At 34.3% G+C, this 16,678-nt stretch overlaps 1 protein-coding gene across 1 annotated transcript in view; it reads right to left on the bottom strand.

The window, feature by feature from the left end:
• LOC131071751 (ATP-dependent helicase BRM) overlaps positions 1–11,437 on the bottom strand; it is a 33,175-nt gene extending 21,738 nt beyond the window's left edge. The window contains exons 1-6 of the mRNA XM_058007696.2: positions 10,701–11,437; positions 2,887–4,233; positions 1,380–2,714; positions 1,180–1,292; positions 987–1,074; positions 685–771 (exon numbers count right to left, since the gene is read on the bottom strand). Coding sequence (XP_057863679.2) covers positions 685–771; positions 987–1,074; positions 1,180–1,292; positions 1,380–2,714; positions 2,887–4,233; positions 10,701–10,937 — 3,207 coding nt within the window. The 5' untranslated portion in view covers positions 10,938–11,437. The remainder of the gene's footprint in view (positions 1–684; positions 772–986; positions 1,075–1,179; positions 1,293–1,379; positions 2,715–2,886; positions 4,234–10,700) is intronic.
• Between the last annotated feature and the right edge of the window lie 5,241 nt (positions 11,438–16,678).

Below are 16,678 nucleotides of genomic sequence, written 5' to 3'. Positions count from 1 at the left end.
GTCTTGGCAGATGTGATGAGTGCATTACATTCCAAACTAGACTAGAACCAAATCAAAAATACATAGTAAATACTAAATACTACTAAGTACTAACAATTATCTAGTCTGTTCCTTAACATTGATGATAAAAATGGTGCCATATTTATCCTTGAAAAATTCTTAACATTATCACACAATAGTAAATGCCTTCTTGATGTTTTCTTCATTAGTTTCTCCAAACAGAAAGTAATTTTAATACACAGGACATTATCATGTTGCAGCTGAATGACAGAAAATAAGTTAATAAAGTAGATCCAGTAACATTATGTTTCCTGTAATTACAAAAGGATCGATCGTACCCATCATACTTGGAAGTGTATTCAATCAAAGGTGGGAACTGCCTAATTCAAGAAATAAGCTTCGCACATATAGGTTATCATCTTTCATGCAGTACTAATCACCTTTTCTTAGTAATATGCATTATAAAACGAATTTCTTCAAGTTCCATATTTTAGGCCATAAAACATAAGGATTTGCAATTGCCACAAATCAAAAAAAAAATTAGAATGGTTCCTCCTCCTTCCCTGTGCTTTGTGCTCATAAATTCATACAATGACTTTCCATTGAAAGAAATAACAAAAAAACCTTGGACAACATGTAACTGATATATCCAAATCAACACCAAAACAACCTCACATATATTACCTGTACAGTCTTCCCAAGACCCATTTCATCTGCAAGAATTCCATTTAACTTATTGTTGTACAAAGAAAGCATCCATTGCAACCCAACCTGCAATTTCAATCAATATGCCAATTAGAACTAAAACAATTTTTGTAGGCATTCTATATCATTATATTTCAAGAAAAATTAAAATTACTTAGCTATTGCTACATTGCAAATTGATTTCTATTTGAACTTTGAATTCATATTTGATAAAATTATCATCTCAGAAATGCCTAAACAGCTAGAAATAACATGTGTTCATCTTCTGGGAAATCACCCACAAGCTGGTAATCACGCAACGTTCCAGCACGCAGCATAGACGGCTGTCTTAAAATCTTCTCATTTACAGCATGTGCCAAATTATAGTACCTAGACATATGAGTACAGGTGAGTAAACTTTTGAACTTTAAAAGAATATCACAGAAAAATATTAATCTACCCTTAGCTAGTGTGTCAACTGCAATGCAAACTCACTTGTTTATGGACATATTGTTCCTAGAAGCATTCATTTCTGAAAATCGATTCCTTGTCTTCACCTCCTGTCCTGCACAGGCTGCTGCTGCTTTAACCTCCTCTTCCGAAAGACCCTGCAGAAAAAGATATTTTATAAGCAAAACAATAATGGAACAAGTTACAAATTTTGAATAAGGAGAAAAAAATCATTTTCTACATGCCTGTGCACGGGCAGCTGCAGCAGCAGCAATTGCAGCTTCTTCCACCTCTTGATGTGCTTTTGCAGCAGTGATTTTTCCTCCAAGTTTTTGCAAGTATTCCTCTGTCTGTGACAAGAAAGAAGAAAGAACTAGATATCGCTCTTGAGCATCACCTGGGATCTGACTTTGCTGTTCCAACAACATCTGACGGTACCTGTCAACATCATTATTTTTCAGAGCCTCCATTCTTTTATTCCGGTCTTCATCTTTCCTTTTAGAAAACTCCTTCAGCATTTTTTCATGATATTTAGCAACCCCTCTGTTGCGAGTGGTTCTAGCATCACGAATTGACCAATGAGCTTCAAATAACCTTTTGCGCCATTGAAACACAGCTTTTAAATGTTTCTCTTTTATTGCCTTTTGAGAAAGTTGAACTTGTCTGGCAAGATCTGCCCTTTGTCGTTCACATAGGCGAACAAACTTGCGATATGGCCTATCAGGCATAGCCATTATCTCCTGCTGCTCTTGATCTAGTTCATCCCTTATTCGAGCCTGAAGATCAAGAAGACGTAGCTTCCGCTCTTCTATTTGTAGCTTCACCACTAGATCAGGTCTAATCCGTTTCCTATCCAGTTTCACTGCCAATAATCGTTCTATCTTTTTTAGATTTTCTGTCCTTTTTTTATTAAGAACATCTTTACCCTCTTCAAACAATAAATCCTTTACATCATATCCTATAGATAGTGAATATCCTCCATTACTACCATTCAAATTTGTGGGCAAGAAAGAATTTAATTTCTTCCCAAATGGTGGAAAGTCGAACAGAGGACCATGGTACTTCTTAATGATATTCATATCCTTAGGAACTTGTGCAGTGTTTCCACCAGGATGCTTCTTCACCTGAGCAGATACATCTTGAGGAGGTTTTGATACAATAGTCTTACTTCTATCAACAGGCAATTCACTTGTTGTGGGTGTATTAACCTGGGTGACTTGTTCAGCTTCTTGTTCCATTTTTACTGGGGTTTTATTAATCTTCTCTTCCTTCTCCGAAACTACTACTGGTGAGACCTCCTTTCCACTAACAACTATCCCTGGGAATGCATTTGACGTTGGTTTCCTCTCTTCGCTCATTAGAGGCTCTTTCACATCTCTCTCTTCTTTGAGCACATTTGTCCCTTTATTTGGAGCCACAAACCGTTGTGCATCACTTGGATCTACAGCCCTTGGTTGATCTGCAGCATTTTGATTAAAATTCTTCTCTTTAGGTACTGCAACAGTTTGGCCTTGCTGAGGCTGAAGAGGAGGTGGAACAATTGCTCGAATAACATCAGGAGGAAGTGTGGATTCACCTCGCTGCAAAATGTATGTAATAGAATAAGTTGTATAAATAAAACCAAAAGTAACAATTATTTGTCTTTTCCAATACTCCAACCTAAGATGTTCAATGAAAGAATGCAAAAATAAAATACCAAACTTGTTACCAATAGCAGAAAACCAAGGCCATAAAGTTTACCCACGTTCTTACCTTGAGTCGCCTAAAGGCTAGTATTTGAGCTCTAAGAACAATCAATTGATGTTTTGTAAACCCATACTGCTGTTGAACTGGTGCTGGATGATTTACTGGTGGATTTGAAAGATGAGTTGATGTAGATCCTTCATTCAAACCTGCCGGGTGCATGGGAGGTCTGTGGAATTGATGCAATTGCCTATAATATTGCATTTGTAAAGATTCTGGAGAAACCTGGGCATTCTTTGGTACTGAAGAGTCTCCCACCTGACCTACAGAAGGAGATGAGGACAGTCCATGAATAGAGGCCATAGTACTTGTAGCAGGATTCTGATGCCTATTTACCCTATCCACCTGATAATCTCCAACCTGAGGCATTGTGTGTTGCATCTGAGTAACATTTGGATTGGCCATTGCTGGACTCCCTACTGCTGATGCTGATCCAGTTGCCACAGCCTGCCTAGGCTTTTGATGCAATTGCAAACCTCCCTGGACAGCATGAACTTCAGGCATAGAATTGCTATGGCTAGTACTGGGATTACTAGGAGGAGCATAACCCTGGACTGAAGAAGAAGCAATATCTGATTTTCCTGGTAAGAGACGAGCCTGATGTGCAGCAAGGTTACCATCATTGGCTTTTTGTAATGCTGCTATGCGGGCTTGCCACTGGATCAAAAGTTGGGGAATAAGGTGTGCATTTGCAGGAGAAGAAATATCAATATTCTTATCCATTGCCCAAGCCTGAAGAGCTTGTAGTTGAGCAAGATTTGCATACTGGTTATTCGAAAGACTCTGCATTGGATGTTGATTTTGAAGCCCATGCCCTGGCCTTCCTACATTGCCTGGTAACTGAGCCACCTGCACCTGCTGGGTCTTTGTTTCATTTCTCACATCATTACTTGTTTGTCCCTGCTCCATGTGCTTATCCATCTGCATAAATTGACCAGGTGACTTCTTAAACATAGACATCTGTGCCTGGTTTGCTGCTTGAAGACGCATTAACTCTTGATGTTTTAAATTGTTTAAGAGTTCCTGGTCTACTACAGTTGAACCAATTGCAGCTGCTTTCCCCTGCTGTTGAGATTGGATGTTAGCACGAGCTTTGTGCTGGGCAGCCTGCAATGCAAACTGGAGGTAGGCATGGGCATTCATTTGATTTTGATTTTTTGCCTGCCCCTCACCTTGAAGCTGGGAAGCTACCTGCTGCTGCTGGGCTAAATCCATAAAATTTCTTGCTTGCTGTGACATTTGTGTTGGACCAACTGGCCCACTAACACCACTACCCACAACAATCCCCTGAAGGTTACCAGCCTGATAAGTGAGAAGTCCTTCATCTCCCTGAGACTTCCGTAGAAGCTGTTGCTGCTGTAAATTCAATAGACGATTTTAGATCAAGATCTGACTATCATACATATACACTATAATCAATATTAATACCTAAGTAGATCAATTTAGCATTAAACATATCATACATTTAGATTAAAATCTAACTATCACACATATACACTATAATCAATATTAATATCTAAGTAGATCAATTTAGCATTAAACCTATGTTTGTAATGTCATGTCCTTAGTTGCAGAAAATCTTTATGAAATGTATTCACAGATCCATTAGTATTGAGGATAAGCCTGTGACCTAATGATCAAGGTTTAGAATAAATCTTCTAGCTTGAGCAGGAGCACCAAAAAGCAAATTTAAGTTCCATGCTCTGAGCATAGCATTTGTATAACGCCAATATAGTAATATTAGTAAAGTTGACAGAAATGGAAGCAATCCATTATCACATTCAAGTTAAAGTTGAGTACAGAAAAAATAACCATAAAGTATCAGTAACATCAACTCAAACTTAAGAATAGAGTGAAAAAATGAATTACAAAATAAGTAATCCAAAAAAAAGTTAAGAATATAGAGGTTAACCATTAACATGAGATGAATCACATCATGAGGATAAACCACAAGATGCAGTGTCTTATAAATTACCATGCATTATAAAAAGATAAAATCTATAAGCTGGTGAAGGCCCACAAAAGATAACATCAGCATATATTAATAAAAGAAACAGAGAAGTTGTGTGAAGCTATTAAAACATCAACTGAGGGCTCACACCCCAAAACCTATTTCTCCTAGTACCAGAGAGTGGGATGCTAACAAAACACCCCAATACTTGCACCACAAAATCTGCTTTAGAGTAGAACTGATAATATCGTGAAAAATAGAAGCAAAATTTAATCAAATTCAGCATATAGGAGCTAACAAATTTAATCCAAAAATATGTTTAAATTAAAGGGGCGAGGTTAATTATTAACATGGAATGAATCACATCATGGGAATAAACCACCATATTCAGTGACTCATAAATTACCAGGCATTACATAAAGATAACATTAATAAGCTGGAGAAGGCCCATGAAAGATGACATCAGCATATATTGGTAAAAGGGAGAGAGAGAAGCTGTATGAGGCTGTTAACACATCAACCGAGGGACTCACACCACCATATTCAGTGACTCATAAATTACCAGGCATTACATAAAGATAACATTAATAAGCTGGAGAAGGCCCATGAAAGATGACATCAGCATATATTGGTAAAAGAGAGAGAGAGAGAGAGAAGCTGTATGAGGCTGTTAACACATCAACCGGGGGACTCACACCCCAAAGCCTATTTCTTCTAGTACCAGAGAGTAGGATGCTAACGAAACATATATGCATATAGTACTGATAAAATCATTACAAATAGAAGCAACGTTTAATCAAATTCAGCAGCAGCTAGCAAATGGCCAAAGTATCATAAAGGTGAAAAAACCAAACCAAACCAAAATTATTAAAACTACAATTCCAAGTCATATTCCAGTTAAAGGGACATAGCAAGTATCAAAATGAGTAAAAAGTGGAATCAAGTCCACATCAACTGAAACTAAAAGCAGAAAAAACATGACAAAAATATCACAAAAATCTATATCAAATACCATATAATAGAGAAAACCAAGGACCAAAGACAAGGAAAAGAAGGGACCCAATCAATACATTTATGAGATATGTCAACAAGCCTATTCAAATTTCTGTTAAAAACATATAATAGGCACCCAAAATATCAAAATATGAAACCAGGCTCACATTAAATGCAGGTTAAGTAGAGCAGAAATGACACAATGATCAAGAATGGCAGATAAAACTACATGAAGTTGAAGTCCGAGTAAACAGCAACCCACTTGAGCTGACAAGTTTGACTTTAAGATGCAGAAAATAACAAGTTTTTGAAAACTGGCAGCAAACCCACATCAAATTCCAGCTAAAGTAGACAAGAAACTCCAAGCCTATTAAGTATTCTAACAGCTCTCATCAAATTCAACTTTAAGTACGAGAAAAGGGCCATAATTATCAGATATATCATCAAATCCACTTCAAACTCCACTTAAAAAAGCTACTAAATACCAAGAAATAGAAGAAATGGAACAATAACTGCATGAAGTGCAAGTTTTACAGGAATGCACCGCAAAACTATTAGGATTGGCTACAGCCACAAATCAAAATCAAGGACAAGTCACTAAATTATCAGAATCGCAAGCAAAGCCAATTCCAGTCAAAGAAGTTAGCGAGTGACAAAAGTATTGAAAATAACAGCAACCCTGAATCAACTACAAGCTTAAATTAGGTGAGACTAAATAATCAGAAATGCCAATAAACCTGCTTTGAATTCTGATTGAATGGAACAATTAACAAGTACTCTCCCATTAATTGGAAGCATAATAATAAATTTATCTCACAATAGCAGACAAATAAGCAAGTGAATAAGTGGCAGGGATCCAATGATAAGTAGCCAGGCAGGTCACACTCAGCATCCTGCAGGAATCCTGGCCCACATGGGGCAGGTAGCATTCTTAAATCTTCAATGTTATCTGGTATACTTTTTAAGTTTTTAATATATACAGTTACACACTTTCTCTCTTGACATGGTAAGTGCCACCAACAACAGCACAGAATTGAGAGCGATTGTGAAAGATTTTAAGTTTGCTTGTTCTTCGGGATCTACAAAGCTAGCTGTTGAAGGGGATCCACAGGTGATTGCTGGTGCAATTACTGAAGAGTTCTTTCAAGATTGGCTCCTTGATTATATTGTCAATGGTTAATACTCATTATTCTCTCCTTTGGGTTAATCTTATGGTCTCATATTTATCGAAAAAGCAATTTGCATAGCAGATCTTTGCACTATTTGCAGCTTAGAGAGTGTCTTTTAGTGCAACACGTCACAATCAACATGAATATCTCAAGATGAAATTATATCACTTTAGCCTGAGAACTTGGAAAAAATCATCTTTCTTGAAGGTTTTTAATTCCCACACTTATTTTTATGGTGTGTAATGTGCAAAGTTGTAATGCACCTGTGTCCATCTATTTAACACTGTAGTCTACTCCATCAAATTATTTTCACTGAATGTGCATTCCATCTGCCCTAATTTTCCTGACTGTACAAATATTTTATGTAGAACAATAAGTGAATCTTTCTTATCAGCTAGTGTGTTTTTGAAAACTTGGGCCTATATATGTTCCAGTTGGTTTAGTCAATGAAGGGCAAAGACCCCAAAAAACCCCATCAATGCAGCAAACAGCAAGTGTTAAATATATCCAGCCAACCAAACATCAAATTTAAGTTTGAATGCTAAGTAGCAGTGGAGTCATAAGCTTATCCAGAATGGCAGCATTCCCACACCAAACTCAGTTTAAGTACGGATGGAATGACAAAATTATCAAAAAATGGCACAACCTTTAATTAAATTTGCAATTAGATGGTAGGCATGGGGCTAAAATTAACAGAAATGCAAAAACATGATTTCATTAAAGTCCATCAGACTGAAATGTCTATTGGGCAATAAACAAGCAACACTAATGCAATACACTTATCCAAGGGTGAGGATATATGAAGACTTTCAATAGCAGATCAGATACTAGTCATTGTAGATTTGTCAACGAAGTGTGAATTTTCTAATGTTAAGATTTGGTCAGGAATTCCCTTGCCTTACTAAATCTACTTTTTCAGTGGATCTAAAGTGCAAGAAATTTAAAAAATGGAATCAACCCGAACATCGAATGCAAGTTTTAATTGGGTATGGAATGGCTAGGTTATCAATCCCTGAACCAAATTCAATCTTAAAGAAATGTAGAATGACAAAATTATAATAAAATCAGCTACCCCACATCAAATGGAATGCAAGGTTAAGGACAGAGCCCGAGTCAATATCATAAAAATTTGCAGTAAGCCCACTTCAAATTCCACTAAAATGTAGATAGCAACTGAATAACAACCATAAATAGCAGCAATCCCACATCACATGCAAGATTAAACAGGGGAGAAGTGCCATTTTTTTTTTAAAATACAAGCAATCAAAATATCATAAAAGAAACTAACCCCATATCATACCCATGTTTAAATAAGTAGGGCAAGTGCCCAAACTACTAGAAATGCAGCAAAGCCCACTTAAAATATACAATAACTTAATCAAGCTAAAAATTCAGAACCATGGCAGAAAAGTGACAAAATTATCCCTAGAGACCAATGTTAATTTCAATTTTAATTAAGAAGTCAGAATTTTCTTCACATCCACGAGACTAAATAACCTTTGGTACCAAAAACAGCAGCGTACCTCATAGAAGACAAAAAATAAGATTTTATCTACATTAATTATAAAATAATTGCCAAGGTGAACAAAAGAGCAAGAAAAATTGAGATAATTGTTGCAGAGTGAATGAATAAATAAAGCATTGTACAATATCATGTTTAAATACAATCCACTGAGGATAGAATTATGTTATTAATTTTTCCTAACATGATCAACTAAGGTGGATCTTCTGCTGTTGATTTTTGTTAGAACTTTCCCTGACTCTGCTAAAATCTCTTCTTCAAAGGATGGAGGATGGCAAGTGCAAAAATTAACAAATATCAAAAAATAAACCCAAATGAACTGCAAAAAATATTGCTTTCTAATGAATGGAGGTAGGAGCAGAGACAGAAATTTTCAAGAGTGCCAAGTGAACCCATATCAAATTCAAAAAAAGGTGGGTAGCAAATGCCAAAATTATCACAAACTGCCCAAAACCCACTTAAAATTCCAGTTAGAATGAGATAGCAAATGACAAAAGCATCAAAAATGGTAGCCACTCAACATCAAATTCAAGTTAAAGTTCAGGCCAGTATCAAATTAAACAGAAATATTGTCAACTACAGGTCAAGTTCCTGTTAAAAAAAGGAAGCCAAGTCTTAAATGTCAATAAAAGCAACCAAACAAGCATCATTCTCATTTTTAAATAAAGTGGACATGTGCTAAAACTATCTGAAATCTCAAGAAGCCCGTTTCAAGGGACAATTTATACAAAAAAATCGAAATGGAACTATCTAAACATTGATTGCAAGTTAAAAATGAGATGAGTAAGAATATGAACTCTATTTAAGTCCATGAGACTAAAATATTCTAGAGAGACCATACAGCAACAATATTGGTGTATGTTTCCCAGAATGAGGCAGCGGACATAATTGTACAAGAATATAACTAGATACGAGACATTGCATTATAGAGAATGAGCTCAAATGATAAAATTGTGGACCTTCCAGGTTCAAACCCCAAGGAGACACGATAAAGTTAGATACTGGGCTAAAACCCACATCCAACTCACTGGTGTGCCATAACCCAACAGACAAGGTCAGCTGCAACTCTTGGTTGAATTTGAAAGGAAGATATATCCCTCTGTCATGACATCTAGGACGAAAGTCACCGAGTATAGACGAATTTAGCAATCAAACAAATTTCAATCCATTAAAGCTTCTCTATAAAGTGTGACTATACTGCTGTTGGATTGACCAAAATATCTGTTACTTTTTCAGAGGTCCCCCCAGCTTACACCACATTCAGGTTAAAAAAATGGCAATGCAAGTGGCCAAGTTATCAGAAAATGAAATCAATTCTTAACCCCTCAATGAAACCAACCCCTCAACAACTCGAAGTCTAAATAAGGAAGTCCAAGTGTCTAAATTATCACTAATGTCAGCTACACCACTTTCAACAGCAACTGATGCAATTAACAGTTGCAAAAACGATCAAAAAAGATAGGCATCCAACATCAAAATCAAGCTCAACTAAACAATACAACTGCCAAAATTGCAGCTGATTGGCACAAAAAATGCGCCCAAAGTATTGAACATGCAACCAACCCCACATCAAATTGGTGCATAAATAAGGTGGCCACGTGTCTAATTTTTCAGTAATCTCGATAGTCAATAAATATCCTTCAAAGTCCCACTGACACAATAACAACTGCCAAAAACATCAAAAGTGAAAACCATCTGACATAAAAGTCAAGTTCAGCTAAAGGGTAAGAGTGCCAAATTTATCCCTGATTAGAACACTTAAGTGCCCAAAATACCAAACATGGGATCAACACCACATCAAATTGAAGACTAAATAAGGTAGCTAGATAATCAGAATGTGAGAAAGCTCACTTCAAACTCCAACTAAGCAACATCAGGAACAAAAAAAATCAACAATAAAACCCATCCCACATCAAACTCAAGTTCAAATAAAGGATGCAAGTGCCAAAATTGTCCCAGTAAGTACACAGAGTGTACACAATATCAGAAATGGGACCAACCACACACCATATTGAGCTTCAAGTGAAGTGGGCAAGTGCCAAAATTATCCCTGTTTAGCACACAAATGCTTTGAAAAAGCACCCAAGGTCAAAACCCTAAAAATGCGCATACACAAGTACGACCCCAAAAGGAAACTTTATAAATAGGGGTCAACCCAAGAGGCAAAAAAGGAGAAGGCAAAACTAACCTGACGAAAATTCTGTTGCTGTTGGTGTTGCTGCTGCTGATGTTGATTATGATGATTCTGCTGCTGATGATGATGATTCTGCTGTTGCATGGATTCGAACCCTGGACGAGATGTGGGCAAAGAAGCAGCAGCAGGAGAAGACGAAGATGAATTCTCAGGTGAAGAAGAAGAGGAGGAGCGGCAGGGGGGCACGCCACCCTGCAGCCCCTGCTGTTGGGATGCTGCTGCGGATTGCATGCACCCACCCGCCAATCAATTCCTTCTTTTATTTGAATTATTTCTAAAAAACAAACTTGTGGGTATTGCTTTTTTGGCCTCCTTATGGCACCAGAAATCCAAATCTCGGTCTTCTATCATCCGATTTAACGGTTTTTTTCTTCCGCCATTCCCAACGACGTCAAATCCTTAGATCTGAGGGAATTTTAAGTGGGTATTGGTGAAATTTATTTGGGGGAAAAGATAAAATCACGGACGAATACTCAAATGTAGTGGCGGGCACTATTATTGTTTGTTGGTGGTGGGGATTGGAATTTGCGCTGCCATTGACCCTTATTTTGCTCTGGATTTTTTACGGCTAGAGAAAAAATAATTAAGCCCCCACTCCTTTATTTTTCCCTACGGCATTTCTTTGTCTGGATTTAGCCGGTCAAAGGAAAGGCCCCCTCTCTCTACCATACGTGACAGCGGAAATTTTTTAGAAAATCTAGAGGGAAAAAAATGAGCTAGGGTTTCACGGGCCTAGGGTTTGTTAAAAGCAGGAGAGAATAGTCGGCTACCGGTCACATGGGAAGTAATTATACTAATGAAGGGCGCTCATATGGCCTATTATTATTGCCTGTGGTCATGTGGGAGCTTAATTAAATATTGTCGTATATGGGTTTTATATATAGTAAATATCTTTTATTTTAGTAAATGAAAGACAACAAATTTTTATATTTTTATATTTTTATTAAGTTGGCCCGCATTGTATTTTGCTTTTTAAAAGGGGAGGTTGTCGTTTTCTAAATTAAAGAGGTGTGTAAATGGTTAACAAATTGCCAACTTTATGTGGAGAATATTATTTTGTGGAATTCACACAATGAAAGGAAGTTGCTGGTTTTTTTCTTTTGAGATTCCAATGATTTTTTATTTTATTACTTGCTGAAATTTTGTTTTTTTATTTTTGATTTTTCTATAATGGGTTTGGTGGGAATAGATTGGAAGGTTAAGATTTTAATGGTGAAATTTGTATAGTTGTGTCATTTTCTTTTATGTTTTAGGTGTATGATATTCAAGTAGTATAAAGATTGGAGTAGTTTGAATGAAAGTTGACAAATGATATTTGATTATGTATGTATAAAAATTGGCATATATTAATGTGGACAGATGATTAGATGAAAGTTGACAAATGGTATTATTTTATCTATGATCATATATGTATGAAAATTGGCATACATTAATATGGATGGATGACTAGATGCTTAAGGTTATGGTCCTGATACTAGAAGGTGAAGTGGATACCCTTACAAGCAAACAAGTCAATGATTAGTTTAGTCCAGTAGTGCCTCAAGATGAAGCAAGCAAAATCTTGATGTTGACATTAAATGTATATGTGATTGTAGAGTTTCCAAAACGAATAGATTAGTTTAGTAATGTAGTGCATCAAGATGAAGCAAGCAAAATCTTGATGTTGGCATTAATTGTATATGTGATTGTAGAGTTCCCAAAACAAATAGGATTATTATTTGGCTCGCTCTTCTATTGATTTGTTTTATAAAAGGTGAATAATGAACAAGAACACATTTCTTGCAACTTTCTAAGTCTAATTGAATTTCAAGGTATATTAGATTGCAAGTTTCAATCTCATAATTTTGATGTGGTTTGCCAATCATTGATGGTTATTTGAGTATTTGTTTATTTATTAAAGTTTAAAAGTGTTCAAATATTTTTTGTTTGTTTAATTATGATGCTAAAGGTGCTTTTATTCATTTTCTTGATTTTATTTTTGAGTTACAAACAAATTAACCAACAAAAAAAAAAAACTATTTTAATATAATTGTTTCCAATAATTAAATTATTAAGTTTTAACTTCAGTAAATTAAATAAAATTTCTTTCTTTTTATCATTTTTTCTTTTTTTCTTTTTTTATATGAATTTAATTATTAAAAAGATTATTTCTTTACTTTTACACAAAGAAATGATGTGTAGATAAAGCTCGGGCTTTTGCAATAATTAAACTTCTCATATAAGAATATTTATATTAATCACACTAAATTAATCTTTGCTTTTTAAGATCATAAAGAACTATTTGACAATAAAACATAAAGAAAAATATTTTTTTCTATATAAAATCTTAAAATAGTTTCTTTGTGTCTCAAAAAATTAAACGTATTTGTATAGGAACCTATTTTTCTTCACAAAGGGATTTCTAGTGCTTCTTTGAAATTCACCTTTGAAAACTCTAGTTAAATGTTATGGATAAAGCTTTTGGAATTTAGATTTATGAAAATAATTATTCTTATCTTTTAAAGAAACTATTGTTTCTTATAATGTGAATAGTTAAAATGAATAAATAAACACATACAATGATAGATAAACTAATATAGATGTCTTGGATATATCTATATAAAACAAACCAAAAATTGATGTAACAATCATTTTATTTGACTTCAAAACTATTTTCTTGGATACATAGAGAAACTATTTTATTTAATTAATAATTATTTTATTTTACTTTAGAATTATTTTATTTATTGTGAATTATTTTGTTTTATTTTATTTTATTTACGTTATTTACTTTATTTTTATTTGAAAAAAATTAATGTCTTTTAATTTTATCTTTGAAAAAACTATTATTTATTGTTTAGTATTTTTTTATTCTTATTTTTTAATAGTTTCATTTGTAGATATTAATATAAATTTTAAAATATTAATATCTTTATAATTAAAAAATAAATATTAACCATTGTAATAAATAAAAACTAATTAATTTATAATATAATTTTTTTGTTCATAAAATAAAATAAAATATATATTTACTTTGTTATATTTCTATGTTCTATTATGTCCATTATGTTTTTTACTTTCTTAATTTAAAATTTTTAACATATGTAAATTACATCATGGTTTTTATGTAAATAGTTATGACATGAGACTTTGTGTCTTCTTCTTAATGTAATAAACACAAATTGAATTAAATCTATTATAACTTCCCTATGAAATAATGCATATATTAGTAAATAAAACTATACTAACACAAACAATCTTTTTAAAATATATTATAAAAATTGTGAGAACTAGTATACCTATATTTAGAAAAAATTATGTGAAAAATATCATGAGATATCCATATTGAAAATAATTCTTTTTAAATCCTAAATGAGTCCTTATGTTGTGTTTTTTGGTAGTCATCTCAAGTACTGCTAAAGATATAGTGTTGTCAAAATAAATTCATGTTACAACAAATAGCATACATACAATCCTTTTATACAATCTTTTCCCAATACAACTAGAAAGAGGGGAAAATAAGGAATGGCATGCAAATGAACTACTTATATAAAAAGACAAAGCATTTTACAATCAAACCTCCATATGAATGGCTAATAAAAATTAGTTTCTTCTCTCTAAAAGCTTTATGCATGCATTTCATCTTCTATTGTAAATGATTTGTGGTTAGTAGAAGCCTAAAAAAAAGGAAATAATTCACCATTCACAATAATTCATCTTAAATTTTAATCTTGATATCAAAAGAAAGATGTATACATTTTGTAGACACTGAAAATCTCTCATTGATCATATATTAATTATTTCTCTAATTGGTTAAATAATTTTTTAATTATTTAATTAAGCTAATTAATCTTATTCTTCTTGTAGACACTATCTAAGCCATTTAATTAAATTCACATTTAATTAAATACTCCCCCTCTATCCATTTTAATTAAATTTACATTTAATTAAAAATATCAATTTATCCCCTTTCCCATTTTAATTAAATCTACATTTAATTAAAATCTCATTTGCATTTAAATAAATCTAAATTTATTTAAAAATCCCCCCACTTGCAAAATCCTACAAATGCAAGTTGCAACCACAATTGAAATAAATTAATTTAATTTTAATTAAATTCTATTTTCTCCACCCACTTGCAAAATCCTACATCTCCCACTTGCCTTCTAAACCCCCTTCTGGATTCTTCTAATCACTTCTAAATTAGGCTAACCCATTTCCTAAATATTGTCACATCCCTAAGCAAAGGGAAGTCACTTCTCAAGCCCTCAAAGTCTTTGAAAACCATTAAAGGTTTTATGTCTTCAACAAGTTAACCTTGAAAGTCTTCCAAACCATTAATGGTTAACTCAACCTTCTTACATGGTTATAGACTTTTTGCCTAACTCAACCCTCGTCTAACCCAAGGGTCTCATCAAGCATTCATTGCTTTGACCATGGTAATTTTTTTAACCCTTGCACAAGAGTTTATCCTTTGGGTAAAATCTTTATCCAATGGATAACCTTAACCTAACCTTAACCCTTACCTCCTAAGGTAACCATGAGGTCTTCTCAAGCATTTAATGCTTCTTACATCTCCTCTCAAGCAGTCTCTTGTTGACAATTGTCACCATTTCATTGGTGAGAATTGTGAACATGGATTGATTAACTTTCAATCCTGGCCCTTGTTAAGATTATCCAATCTTGACCATCCATTGCCCCATTTTTCCTATAAATAGAGCCCATTCCTTCTTCAAAAGAATCAAGTCTTTGTGCATCAAAATTATAGTCTCATAACATTAAGCATATTATCTCTCTTTGATAGAATAGCATGTTAGATCATTTTGATAGCATTCTAATCTTAGATATATCATGTTAGCTTCATCTTAGTATCATTCTCATACTAGTTTAAGCTTCATATCAATATCTTGCATCTTATCATCATCTAGTTTCATATCTAAATCATCACTAGGATCTTGGTTGCATTCCATTTAGATCTTAGAATCATTTAAATCTCGTTCTTTAGGTTGTCATCTTAAAGAATCAAGTGCTCTTCCAAGCTAAGAGCCACCTTGAATCTTGAAGATCCTTTAAGATAGAGGAACATGGAACGATTTTAAAGAGTTTAGATTCATTTAACTTGTTGTTTTGATTGATTTCTAACCTCTAATGCAATGTTTCATGTGTGTGTTTGAATTGTTTTCTCCTCCTATAGGTTGACACCACATTTCCGGCATACATTTATGGCGTCCACTATGGGGCCCGACCCCATATATCAACTAATACATGAATAGCTTCGTGAGGAGGAGCAACAAGAAGATGATGGGCAAGAACAACTCATAGAATTACGTATGGTCACGATAGAGGTGACAACCCAAGGTGAGGATCATGATGAGAGCATGCCACGATGGCTAACTTTTGGCTTTCAAAAGAAGAAGAAAGTAGTCCTCCCTAGCATCTGTTAGACAGTTCAAATAACCGGAAGACAACTGAGAGGGGAGGTGAATCAGTTGTCACAGATTATTAGAACTATTAGTAATTTAAAACTTTAATATCAGAATCTAAAACATTAATACCGGAATAGCAGTTAAACCAATTAAGCATAAACAATAATCACAGAATAAATACCATCCACATAACACCAAGATTTGTATGTGGAAAACCCGGTAAAGGAAAAAACCACAGTGGGAAGCCTACCCACAGTCAAATAATACTTTTCCAGTAAGTATGTGAATTACAATTGAGGGACCTGCACTTGCAGGAAGGCCAACAACCTAGAGCGCTCATCACAAAAGGAGCCTCACTGACTACATAGAAATCTAGACTACAATCCGGAGAAGTGTTGAACTGCAAAAGATAGCATCTCCTATGCCTGAGTACAGTTCCGGTTAAGCTCAATATCGGAGGACTAAATCCTCTTACATAAACCCAATTCGATCTCCAATGATCGACCAACTCCTCTGCCTGAATGATATTAAATTATTCACACATTACATTCCTTTGACCATGACCTC

Source organism: Cryptomeria japonica, chromosome 8 (genome assembly GCF_030272615.1).
Source record: "Cryptomeria japonica chromosome 8, Sugi_1.0, whole genome shotgun sequence".
Taxonomy (NCBI): Eukaryota; Viridiplantae; Streptophyta; class Pinopsida; order Cupressales; family Cupressaceae; genus Cryptomeria; species Cryptomeria japonica.
This window is presented reverse-complemented; position numbering and strand designations above follow the sequence as displayed.